Source organism: Solanum lycopersicum, chromosome 10, assembly GCF_036512215.1.
Source record: "Solanum lycopersicum chromosome 10, SLM_r2.1".
Lineage (NCBI taxonomy): Eukaryota > Viridiplantae > Streptophyta > Magnoliopsida > Solanales > Solanaceae > Solanum > Solanum lycopersicum.
Genome location: NC_090809.1, coordinates 53,811,280 through 53,824,111, shown reverse-complemented (window position 1 = coordinate 53,824,111; position 12,832 = coordinate 53,811,280). Strand labels below are relative to the sequence as shown.

The 12,832-nt window shown below is 33.0% G+C and overlaps 1 protein-coding gene across 1 annotated transcript; it reads left to right on the top strand.

The window, feature by feature from the left end:
- The first annotated feature begins 5,184 nt into the window (after window positions 1-5,184).
- On the top strand, window positions 5,185-11,727 carry LOC101257811 (protein FMP32, mitochondrial-like). The gene is made up of 7 exons (XM_004248641.5): window positions 5,185-5,816; window positions 6,791-6,922; window positions 7,012-7,071; window positions 10,867-10,943; window positions 11,020-11,076; window positions 11,171-11,237; window positions 11,337-11,727. Exons 1-7 carry the CDS (start codon window positions 5,562-5,564, stop codon window positions 11,454-11,456), a joined length of 768 nt encoding a protein of 255 aa, XP_004248689.1. The 5' UTR covers window positions 5,185-5,561; the 3' UTR covers window positions 11,457-11,727.
- The last annotated feature ends 1,105 nt before the right edge of the window (window positions 11,728-12,832 follow it).

Sequence of the window (12,832 nt, the reverse complement as noted above, 5' to 3'; positions counted from 1 at the left end):
GAGATAAATTTAATTTTAAATAAAATTATATAAATATCTTTGGATAACATTTTTATTCTATATACAAATAGATAGTGATCACATTAATTATGACAAAAAAATTAAAACTGTATTTACTGACCGTAAATAAATTAAACTATACCCTTAATAACTAATTACATAGGGATGTTTGCCATCCCATGTAATTTTCCCTAAAAAAACACACATTTAATATCTAATTCTTTAAAAAAGAAAAAGAAAAAATGAAAATGTCAACCTATTCTACCCCACCTTACCCCACCCCACCCAACCCCCTTTCATCTTCATCTTCTTCCCCAAAACACATTCTTTCTCAAATTACAAAATTTTATTCTTTTCAAATAACTTCAAGATTAATTTTCTTTTTCATACTAAGAGTGAAGAAAAAATAATTTTGTTGGCAGTTATTCAACTCTACATCAATGACAAGATGAAATTGATAGCTCCAAAATTATTTCTTTCAAATTTTTTTATATCATTTTTGATAATTTAATGACCACATATGAATTTGAGTAAAAATCGTTGTTCGAAAATTGTGATAGATAAATATCGGCTAACTATTTTTATATGTAAAAATCATTTATCTTTTTTCATCTTCTTCATACTTGTTCCTTGTTTTTATGAGATTTGAAATAAATCATACGAAGACTTTCTTTCAAATCTGAATCTTTATAGTTGATTTTCATTTATCTTCATATTTGGAAGATATAAATTTTTTGTATATAAAAAAAGAAAAAAAAACAGTGTTGGAGCTAAAATGAAGAAAGTTTTATAAACTAAACTATGAAGAAGATGATAGATATGAGTGAATTCTTTTTTGAAAAAAGTGTAAATAAGGAAGAAAATATTTTTTTAAGTTAATTATAATGCCAAGTGTCAATAAAAGAAAAAAATGTAAAAAAAAAAAAAAAAGAGACACCATTTTAAGTTTTTTCACGCGCTTCACGGAAGTGTAATACACATTTTTTGTCATATCAACATTTTGTGTCTAATAGATACATGTTTTGAACAATTTAGGTGTTCAATAGGTATAAGTCTTAGTTGAAGTGTCTAAGTGAATTATACGGACAACTTTGACGGGCAGTATATACTTAAGCCTAAAAATATATACCATCGAGCTATGTAGACGCCACGTGGACTAATAAAATGGTTACATGATAAGTTAACTATATAAAAGGGAAAATATGTACCTAAAGTTGGATGATAATGACAAATATATCAAAAAAATACAACGAAGAATTAATATGACCATTTTCTAAGAGTATAAGGATAAATATGACCTTTTTTCATTATAAAAATATAAATGCACTAGTGAATTTGTTAGTAATTTGCGCGATTATAAAAAGGTACAAGATATTACTTTCTCTGTCTCATTTTATTTGTCATTCATTTTTATAAATAGATGGATTACAATACTTTTCATTTTACAAAATTTATGCATAAAATTATCATATTTTATCAATAGAATAGTTGATTAATCTTAAAAACATATTTATTATTTATTATGAAATTGACTTAAAGAAAATATTAAATAAGGATAAAATAATAATGTTACAACATTTCTTAATAGAATAGTCAAAATAGATTTGACTTTCTTATAACTTTTGCATGAGTACTATTCTAAATTTTTGAGATTCTCATAATCTTGACGTGTTAAAGACAGGAAATTAATTTTAGAGATTATAGCTAAACTTTTACTATTGTGATTATTGATTTTCAAGATCTCTTATTGCCTAATCGTTGTTTTCATGCCAGTCTATATCAAAGTGACTCCAATTTGTATGTGCAAATTCATGTATAGTTAAATAAAAAATTATTTTTTTGTGCTTTTCTTCCTGTGGTTCTTAACATATACACAGACATGTCAACTATTTTTCCACTCTGTATCTATTGTTTAATCTTTTCTAAACTTGTCTGAGTTATCTTTTCATATTCGGGATTAATGTGATTTAGCTTCATTCTATATTATCCTAAGAGTTCTTTTTTAGTTTGATTTGAATTTCAACTTATAAGCATTTTAGTTTTCGCTTTGTGTTATGTACTTAAACTTAGTATTACCGCGTTATTTACTTTAACTAAAATATTATTACTATATTTGCTCCATGTGTGATTTCATTAATATTGTTGAATTATATCCCTTTACCATTTGCATGTTTAATTTATTCTAACATTTGTAAATATGAACGTCAAGAGCATATTTTATACTTAAGGGTATATATTTAGCGTATGTTTCTCTGTTCTTTAGAAGAACTTTAGATTTGAGTTCGAGATGCGAAAAATTCACACTAATTTGAAGAGAAAAAAATTGAATAAATTTGTTCATTTAAAGTTTATTTAAATTTCATCTCCTGTTTTTTTTTTTATGTAATAATTCACGTTCAAAACTAATGTATAATGAAAAATGGGGACTATCGAGACTAATACTATTCATGATTTATTTATGCTTTAGTTTCATCTGCAACATATTTTACTCGGTCTACAAATATAAATTATGCCTATAAAATTCACTTTACATTTTGATATCTACTACACATCATATCAAACACCTATAAAATTCACTTTACATTTTGATATCCACTACACATCATATCAAACACCATATTTTGTGATTTGTTTTGCAAAAAAAGGGATAATGCACAAGTACCCCTCAACCTATGCCCGAAATTCCAGAGACACATTTATACTATTCTAAGGTCCTATTACCCCCTGAACTTATTTTACAAGTAATTTTCTACCCCTTTTTAGCCTACGTGACACTAGTTTGGAAAAAAAAAAGTCAATCATCGTTGGACCCACAAGATAGTGTCACGTAGGTCAAAAAGGGGTAAAACATTATTAATAAAATAAGTTCAAGGGGGTAATAGGACCTTAGTATAGTATAAGTGTGTCTCTGAGATTTCGGGCATAGGCTGAGGGGTACTTGGGCTTTATCCCCCAAAAAAAGACATATTTTATTGCTTTTACACAAATATATTGCTTGTGGGATCAATATAGGGTACAAAATATTAACAAAAATTCCAAAACAGTATATAAAATTTTATATTAACCAAAACGGTAAAATCGCTGCACCAACAACAACTTATCCCACCGGAAAAAGCAAAATCGCTGCCTCTGCAGCGATTTTGCAAAATCTATTTTTTTTAAAAAAAATGAAATCACTGCCTAAGCAACGATTTATAGATTTTTTTTTTTTTATAAAATCGCTGCCTAGGTAGTGATTTTAAAACAAAAAATTAAGAAAATCGCTGCAAGGGCAGCGATTATAATTTTTTTTTTGAAATCGCTGCCCCTGCAGTGATTTCCTTAATTTTTTTAAAAAAAATTCTTTATGAAATCGCTGCTCCCAGCAACGATTTCTTCACTTTTTTTTTTAAAAAAATAATTTGATATTGCTGCTGGGGCAGCGATTTCCTTATTTTTTAAAAGACAAATAATATTTTTTTTAAAAAATCGCTGCCTATAAAAAAATAATTTCTATAAGCAGCGATTTCATTTTTTTTAAAAAAAAATAGATTTTGCAAAATCGCTGTAGAGGCAGCGATTTTGCTTTTTCCGGTGGGATAAGTCGCTGTTGGTGTAGCGATTTTATCGTTTTGGCTGATATAAAATTTTATATACCGTTTTGAAATTTTTGTTAATATTTTGTACCCTTTAAACTCCGGACTCTCAATATTAGTATCCTTCACATTTAGATATCAAGCTTGTGGGAGCAAACATGATTAATCATGTTAGTTATTTTCAACATGTCAATCACGTGATTACTTTAATTAATCAGATCGCATATTCATCATTGATAATTTATCAATTAAGTTTGTGCACTTACCCTTTTTATCCTCGATCAATTTCTAGTAATCAAACTTATATTCAACAAATTTTATCATTCGTCAAAAATTAATATGTTTTAATCATTTTATCATCTAGATTAGCGTTGGATAATAATCAATAGTTTTAAGGGTTCATGTATCTTGACCATGGTATCACATTGGCGTTAGAAGATGATTTTATTGGCTTCCCTCGCATCCAAATGACGAAAATCCATAAGATTCATTTGAGTTAGTGGTTGTTTATGCAACTCTTTCTCTTTCCCTATAAGGGTTGACCTTTTCGATTCTCTCTCCAGGTTGAGGCCACAACTTCTAGACAACTTCATTCTCATTCAATTACATGGACTAATTTTTAATATTGTTTTAACATGATTTGTATTTAGTTATCCTAATTTTATTTTGATTATTTAATAATATAGTTTTTGTTGTGATGATATGTAGACATGTTTTCTTTCTCATATTATATATAGATATTTTATTACAGAGAGACTTTACGATTTGTATATTCTTTGGAGATGTCAAAAAGGATCAACCCAATCCTACCGTATCCAAGCCTCACGGGCCAAGGAATTTGAAGGGCTAAGGCGGACCGACCCTTCATTCTGTAGGGCCTGAAAATGCTCAACCCAACCCAGAAGAGTCGAGGGCTGGAGCAAGCTAACCCTTCGGGTTTTTTTCTTGTTTTTTTTTTCTTTTCAAACTTGTAGTTCTATAACATTAAGAAGATGAGAAAATTTTCAAATTAAATATAACAAAAAATGGTGTTATTTTAATAATATTAACAAAAAATCTAGTGTAAATATGTATCTCGCATACCAGATACGCGAGTGATATATGAGAGTGACAAGCAAGATGAGAGGGAGGCGAGCGCGCGAGACCTGTCTATGTATATGAATCTATTTGGATAGAGTGTATCTAGAACAAATTAACTTAATTTTGAGTTCATATATTCTGAGATACATGCACTTGGACGTACCAAAATCTGATAAAATTCAGAATATTACAACATAACGCGTGATAATAGATATATACTAGTGAGATTATAGTAAGTTAATCTTAAATAAAAAGTTTGGCCCATTTGCCAACTCTAAACCCCAACCCCGATCAAGTCTCAAGGGCCAATGGTCTATATGGATCATACTTATAAACCCTAAATTTAAATGAGCTTAAAATTTTTTTTCTCAAATCTACCCCAATAACAGATTAAGTTAGACTGATCCCATGAGCTAAGCTCTTTTTGACGACTCCAATATTCTCAAAGTCTTTTTTGTTGGTTGAGTTCTCAAAACCAATTTAAGCACATTATTATTGTGTAAAGGGAGAAAACAAATTAATAATTAAAAAAAGAAATGAAAAAAAAGGAAACGAAGTTGTCATTTCCCATTGGAAACCTAAATAGCACATCCTTATCTTGAGCCTAAAGACCAATACCAAATTACTCTACCAATAAAGTACACGATACATAATTCTCCTTAGACAAGCAACCCAACGATACAAATAAAAACCGTAAAAAGGGAAAATCCACATCGTCCGCCATTAACAATCAACTATACCCCTCTTCTGTCTCCTTCAATCTCTTATTTTCGCCGCCATTTCTGAAAGTTTGACCTTTCATACTTCGTTCAAAATCTCGTTGAAATCGATGCAGATTTGTCTAGTTTTTTGTTGAAAAAAATTCAAAAGGTTTTTCTTCTTCTTCTTGTAGATTTTGAGAAATTAATGGCTGTTGCGAGACGTGTGGTTCAGTTAGGGGCTAATTGTGGGATTAGACTGTCTAAATCTCAAGGGATTAATGCATCTAAAGTTTCTGCTGCTTTGTTGATTGATAGATCACAAATCAACGCTGGTTCAGTTAATTTTTACAGTTCTGAGCCATATAAATCGTCTGCTGCTAACAAGTTTGATTATAGGCAAATCTCACAGCTTGCTAAACCTAATGGCAAGCGTGCGTTTCTTGTCGATACATTAGCTCTGGTAATTATTATTTCTTCACCCTCCTCTTTGTTGATTTATAATGAGTGAAATGTTCACAACTAATTTAGAAATGAACACAACTGAGTATTTATTTATATTTTACGATCTCTAGTAATTATTAGTATTTCTTCATTGTCCTTGTTTTTGTAGTGGAATGAAATGATCCCAACCAATTATGGATAAAGCTTTTTGAGTATTTATATTGATAATCTGTTGTGTTGGTATCTGTGGAATCAGAAAGGAGATGGAGGAAAGCTTTGTTTCCCTTATCTTTTTAAGTTTAGGAGGAATGCAAGTGGGTGAGTTTTTATTTTGGTCTCTAGTTAGTTGTCTTTGGCTTCAAAAATAAGGGTGAAACCAAACTGCTTTGGTCTTGGGGAAATAACCTAAAATCAGTGAGAAGAAGTTGTTTTCATTTCAAAAACCTATTTTGTTTTTGTTTAATTATATAAACTCATAACTTACTTCCGTGTTGGACTCAACATAGCATTGGTACCTAGGCCTACTGAAAATTATTGCAGATCGAAGGGCTATGTGATGCTCCTCAAACCTAATAAAGCAATGTATGATAGACTTAAGGGCTGTGGACATTTTTTATAAGTGGGATTGGGGGATATCAGGGTGACTTGTTCAAAAAATTAACTGATTTTCAATTGACTAAGTTTCAGCCTTTTCTTTTCAAAAGAGGAATGCTTCATCTTTCCGCCAAAGATGACTTGAATTTGGATCTTGATCTGTTTGATGTTCCTTTAATCATAATTAAAGTAGTTCTTTATCAGTCCATAAACTAATACCTTCAAAATTAAGCAAAAAAACAAATAGTGAAGCCACTAAACTTGTGGTTCTTTTTGAGTTTGTCTATTTGCTTCTATCCATTTCGTCGTAAACTAGGATACTTTCCAAGGCTAGAGTCTCTCCTGATTTGTTATTATTCATATGAACTATAGATATTTATAGATATTGTTTGCTGACAGGTTAGGAGATTAGAAGCACGAGGTGTACCATCAGAACAGGCGGAAGCAATAACATCTGCTATCACTGAAGTTTTGAATGACAGTTTGGAAAATGTAGCTCATTCTTTTGTTTCACGAGCTGAAATGCAGAAAGTAAGACTTCACTCAAGATCTTATGCTGTAAACAATGTGCCCTTTTCCACTTTGCTGAATAATTGTTTTGTGCATTTTTGCCTATGTAGTCTGAGATGATTCAAGAAGCCAACCTCTCCAAATTCAAGTCTGAAGTACAAAGTTCTCAGGTACAAAATTGTCATGAAGCTCTGTTAGTTGTGCAAATCGGTATTCTAAAATGTCTTCAGCTGTGCGTCTAGTTATTCTCTGTCTTGTGCTAGGGGAGGGGTTATGTATTTCTTCTGCTTGTAGAATATTAGCTTGCCTTTAGTCACATCTGTAATAGATGATTTTCTCTGCCTAGATAGAGGAGTAAGCTAGCTTTGTACACTGTTGTATGTTGTCCCGGAACATATTCAAGCTGTTGTTCGCAGTTATTTTTTCTACATAATGAAAAAAAAGCATATTCAAGCTGTTGTTAAGACCTTTGTTGCCTGCCTAGCCATCTTTTGGTGCTTTGACTTTTATTAATGAGTTTATAAATGGAGGCGTGATAATGCATACCAGTGATATTTTTCTTCACTGATGTTAACTGTGAGGTAGATAATTTCAGTAGGAAAAGCTTTAGTTTGTTGTGAGTTGTGAAAGAATATGAAACTGTTGTTGAAAGAGCATCCTAGAGATTGATTGGATTTTCCAGATTCATGACAATTAATTATCAAAACACACACACACAAAAAACTACGCATCTGAATGGAATCAATTTTTTCATCTAAAAGAAAAGAAACAGAATACATAATTGAGGTCAGCACATGTTGCAAAAACGTGGCATAGAGGCGACGAGGATTAGCTATGTATGTATATTGTCATAATATGACCAGTGTTATCAAAAGTGGAAAGAGCAAAAAAACTCTAAGGTCCTTCGGGGTTCTAAATGCAAATAAAGTGTGAACTTTAATGAAAAAGAGGCGCAAATGGATAAAACCCACAAAATATGTACGTGTAGTCCAAGCTTTATAATCATAAGCATGAGTAACAAATATATGAACAAGGTAAATTGAAAAAAAATAATGATTAAGTGAAATATCAGTTGTTTTAGTGTCACATGTTAAGGATTGCACTCATTGGCAAGAAAAAGTATGCCTTGGAACCTTGATAATAACATTGAAGCACCCATAAAGTGAGGTGAAGTGCTCAACATGTTTTATGCCTCGCTTTAGGGCTTTAGCATGTCTTTGACAACACTACATATAACAAGTATAGTGGTTTATTCTTCTACTCCCACATCAGGATGTAAGGGGAGATTCTATGTTATGGTACTGAATTTGATCTGCCTTGGCTTCTAAAGTAAATTCACGTAATTGGTTTTACCCTAGTCTTGTACATCTCTTCCTAGCTTCTTTGTGGGTTTTCTTTCCCTTGGGGGTTGGGTGGGTTGGGGTGGTTTTGACAGACCAATCGAAATTGCTTCTCCTTTGATTTATGGATTAGGTATTACTAGTATAGTTGCTGTGAAATTAGGTCTTAGGCCTAACTCACACCTCAAAAGCTAGCTCAAAGGGAGGAGGTTGCCCAAGCCTTATAAGGAGTCCACCCATCTCATTAACTATCGATGTGGGACTTTTGTCTTTTGTCATCCTTTAACACCCCACCTCACTTCCAGTGCTTAGCATCTGGTGTGTGGACAATTTTGATTTTGGGGGGTCCCAACATCGGGTGAGAAGGGCCCTGCTCTGATACCATGTGAAATTAGGTCTTAGGCCTAACTCACACCCCAAAAAGCTAAGCTCAAAGGGAGGAGGATTGTCCAAGCCTTATAAGGAGTCCACCCATCTCATTAACCACCGATGTGGGACTTTTGTCATTCTTTAACAGTTGCGACTTGGCTGGATTATGGTTCTCTTATCATTTCTTGCAGAAACTACAATTTCATTTGCCCACCTAAATAAAGCAGCTCATTAAGGCAATGATCCAAATAAAAAGAACATTTCTGTGGTAGAAGTTCATTGAAAATGGACGCATTTCTCATTTTCACAAGCTAGGCGTGGATCATACAAATGTTTGTTTCTTCCATAAGTAAACTCCTATAAGGAGTAAGAGACTGTTATTAAATAAAGATTCTTTCAAGTCTGTTTTTTGATCATTTAGGGAAGAAGATTTAGTGTGTAACACTCCATAACATCCTACAATTTTGCCACTGTTTGCTTAAAAAGTGCATAAGCTCTATCATCAGAAGTCATTCCTTCATTCAATGGAGGAGGTTATTCCTGTTTATTCAAGATACAACGATGGGTGCTTGGAAATGGAGACACCAAATCAGTGATACCATATTGTAGATGAAGAGCATTTTATTTGGTTATACTGCCGTTTAAGTAGAACTGTAATACAGACTCATTTCTGTCAACAGACGATGGTGGATGGGTCCAGTAACATGGATGTGGAGAAGCTGATCTCCTTCAGTAACGATGTTGTTCAGTTCTTGGAAGATGATAAAGACGTCAGCTTCTTGAAACAGTGTGTCTAGAGCAATCTAATGCCCTTCAATCACAGTGCCACTCTAAGTACCACACCCTTGAGAGTTCTAGCAGAGAATAACAGAAGCACAATCTGAAGCTGCTGCAGATGCTGAAATAGATAAGTTGCAGAAAGACTTAGAACAGGATATCTAGAGAGAAGAACTTAGAGTTATAACTGTTGAGATCAATAATTTAGATTGTCAAAGAGCCTCTATCTAGGAGCAAAGGCAATTACTCAAGAAACTTGAGCAAGATCAGTTTCGAGCAGAAATAAAGCTATCATTGTATGCCCCTGTTACAAGTATCATCTTGGACTAAAATGATCAATCAAAAATATCAGGCCATACTGTGGAGAGAGATGAGAAGGTAGTTGAAAATTTTGAGTTTGATCCATCAAAGCTGACTGCCTTTGGCACTTGTAACAGCATCTGGAAGATGATTAATTTGTAAGAACTAATCATTGCTCAGGGAGGAGGCATAGTTATCATTTGGATTTTGGAGTACCTCATCACTTGGCTGATCAGATTTAATCTAATCATATGTCTCATATGTCAACAACTAAAACAAAAGATGACCTGTAATATAGATCAACAATGATTATTCTTTACTTTAGGACATGATATGATCGTAACCTGGTTGTATAAAGAAGCAACGACTAACAGAAAGATAGATGAAGTCAACTTGTCAAATCAAATTAACAAGTCAGGTAAGCTGGATCTTTCTAGTAATTAGTACTATATTAACCGCACCCAAGGGTGTGGCCTAGTAGCCAATGAAGTGGTTGAGACCCATGAAGTCTTAGGTCCAAATCCCAGCGGAGAAAAAACACTAGGTGATTCTTTCCATCTGTCCTAGCCTTGGTGGATAGAGTTACCCGGTACCTCTTGTTGCTGGTCGGAGGTGATAAGTATCCCGAGCAATTAGTCGAGGTATGTGAAAGCTAAGCTCGGACATCACGGTCATCAAAAAAATTAAAAAAAATTACTATATCAACCAAGTATGAAAATTAAAACTAGCTGGTTGTGAAGGGAGCTTTGGCTCAGCCTCTGATAGCTGCATATACTTTAGGAAGGAGTTGCAGCCTCAATGTTTTGATAAAGGGTTGCAGCCTAAAAAAGCTAGTTGGCCGCCCCGCCCCGGTTAAGGATGACGTAAGTATTTAGAATTTTGATTTGTGGTCAGTAAGTCAAATTGATAGCCTGATTTGTGAAAGCTTTTCAAAGATATCACAGCTTTTTAAATTTGAATTTCTTCTTGCCTGGATCTAACCCTTCCCAAATTTCTCTTAGCATTGAGTGCTCTAGGAGGAAAATTTACTTCAAACTCAGTGAGTTGGACCGATGAATTATTGCATTATGGTTGTGCTAATATATGTTCATGATATATGTTTTGTTCTACCCCTGAATGAGCATTCGTTTGAGCTTGACGTATGGAATTCATACCGATTAAATTTTTTTTTTGTTGCAGGAACATCATTTTTCTCTGCTGCAACGTGAACTTGAAAAGCTTCGGAATGACATTGAAAAAATGCGCAGTGAACTAAGGTACAATTGACTTGTCGATAAAATTATTCTACTTTTGAGTGCCAGTTTCATTAACCAATATTATTTGTTCATGCAGGTATGAGGTTGACAAGCTTACTGCCGGCCAACGGTTGGATTTAAATCTTGAAAGAGGGTAAGGCTTGAAGAGTTTTAGATATTAGTGAATAATTAGGTTGTTCATTTTTCAACTCCCTGATGATTGATTGTGGTCGTTCTTAATTGTGTAGACGCATTCGCGATGAGCTTGCCAATCAAAATGCAGAAACTACAAATCTTACAAATAAGCTTGATCGGGTAAGTGTTGACTCTTCTATATTTTGAGCGTGAACGTTCTTTTAACTCAATGCATCTTTTGAATATCTTTTCTTTTTCTCTTGCTTGATCCATGTACAGGAAATTCATGCATTAAGGGCGCAAATTGAAGCTGCAAAATATGAAGTGATTAAATATTGTATAGGTACTCTTGTCTCTATATCGGCTGTTGGTCTTGCAGTGCTACGGTTATATACCTAAGACATTTCAGAAGACATTTGTTGCTGAATTTTTAAATGAGCACGAGTGCCCAGATGTTGACAGTATTCTTTTAAGAAGCTTGAATAGGTATCAACCACATTGTCAAACCGCTGTAATATTCACAAATTGGTAGATAGGTTAACAATTGTATTCATTCTCTTTCAAGCTTTTGTTCATTTGTTTAGATTTAAGTAGCTCACCACATATTCAATGTTTATTTCAAAATTTGGGATGTTGATACAATCTTTTGCTGCCTTGGTCGTTTTCAAAATGCTATCCCCTGCAATAATTTGGTACGCTTGTCTATTTTTTTATTTTTTTAAAGTACAAGCAAGTCAGTGTAAAAGAGCAATTGTTGGTAGATTCTTGAAAAGTCGACCCCAAATCGACACAATTAGACCTCGATTATCTAACAAATTCTCTTTAGAAGGAAGTGTGAAGATTGGAGTATATGATAAAGTTCAGTGTGTTCATGACTATAATACCATATTCTTCAAGCGGATGATTGAACTTGAAAGCATGAGTATGAAATGGTTAGAGTTTGGTGCAACTTTAATGGTACCACAAAAAGAGAAATAGAAGTGCTATTTCCAAATATGACAGAATCAGTTCTTCATGAGGAGAAAAATGGAAGATCATCCAACTTTGCACTTGAATATTTGAAATAGAACAACAGGAAATACTCTTTTTTCTGAACCTAGGCCTAATGTTTTTGGGCTACAGATTTGCAAAGTTAATTGGTCATTTTGTTGCAATTTGTGTATGAGTTGTACTTATATGAGTTCTCCCTAAACAAATATAGTAGGACCTTCCCATTTTCATATTATGTGTGATAAATAATTAAACCGGATATGTAATTCTTGTGTTATAAGTAAATAATTAGACGTTAAATCTTTGGTATTTCTAAAACAAAAAAAAAATGAAAATAATGAATAAAACAGTTCAATAACATGAAATTTTAGAACACATTCTTTTGGTAATATTTTCAGTACTTGATTACTACAAACAAAATTCTATATTCAAAATGATAAAATCACTTCTCTTCTGAATGGAACAACAACAGCTGAACAACATCATGATAATACATTCAAGTCTTTTCAGACATTTTGAATTAAAGCTCAAACTGTTTAGAAGTTTGAGGAAAAAACTACAGTCAAAGTAAAAACTGTGGAACTCTCCAAATAGTTTGAGTGTCATTCTTTTTGTTAACAGAGGGAGTAAGAAAAGTTACTTTTGTACTACTGACAGGTGAACGCAGCATGCCAATCAGGGATGGTGTCTTCGATAATAGACAAAAATATGGGTCCATATTCCTCAGATTGTGTCAAGAAATTCCTGGATTTGGCCGTCAAGTGTTCACTGGATGAACAAAAGGA

Bases quoted from the DNA above. Each gene is read 5' to 3' on its own strand.
- LOC101257811 (XM_004248641.5), top strand. From the start codon at position 5,562: ATGGCTGTTGCGAGACGTGTGGTTCAGTTAGGGGCTAATTGTGGGATT. The intron at 5,817-6,790 runs GTAATTATTATT...GTTTGCTGACAG, and splicing joins TTGTCGATACATTAGCTCTG to GTTAGGAGATTAGAAGCACG. The intron at 11,077-11,170 runs GTAAGGCTTGAA...TTAATTGTGTAG, and splicing joins GATTTAAATCTTGAAAGAGG to ACGCATTCGCGATGAGCTTG.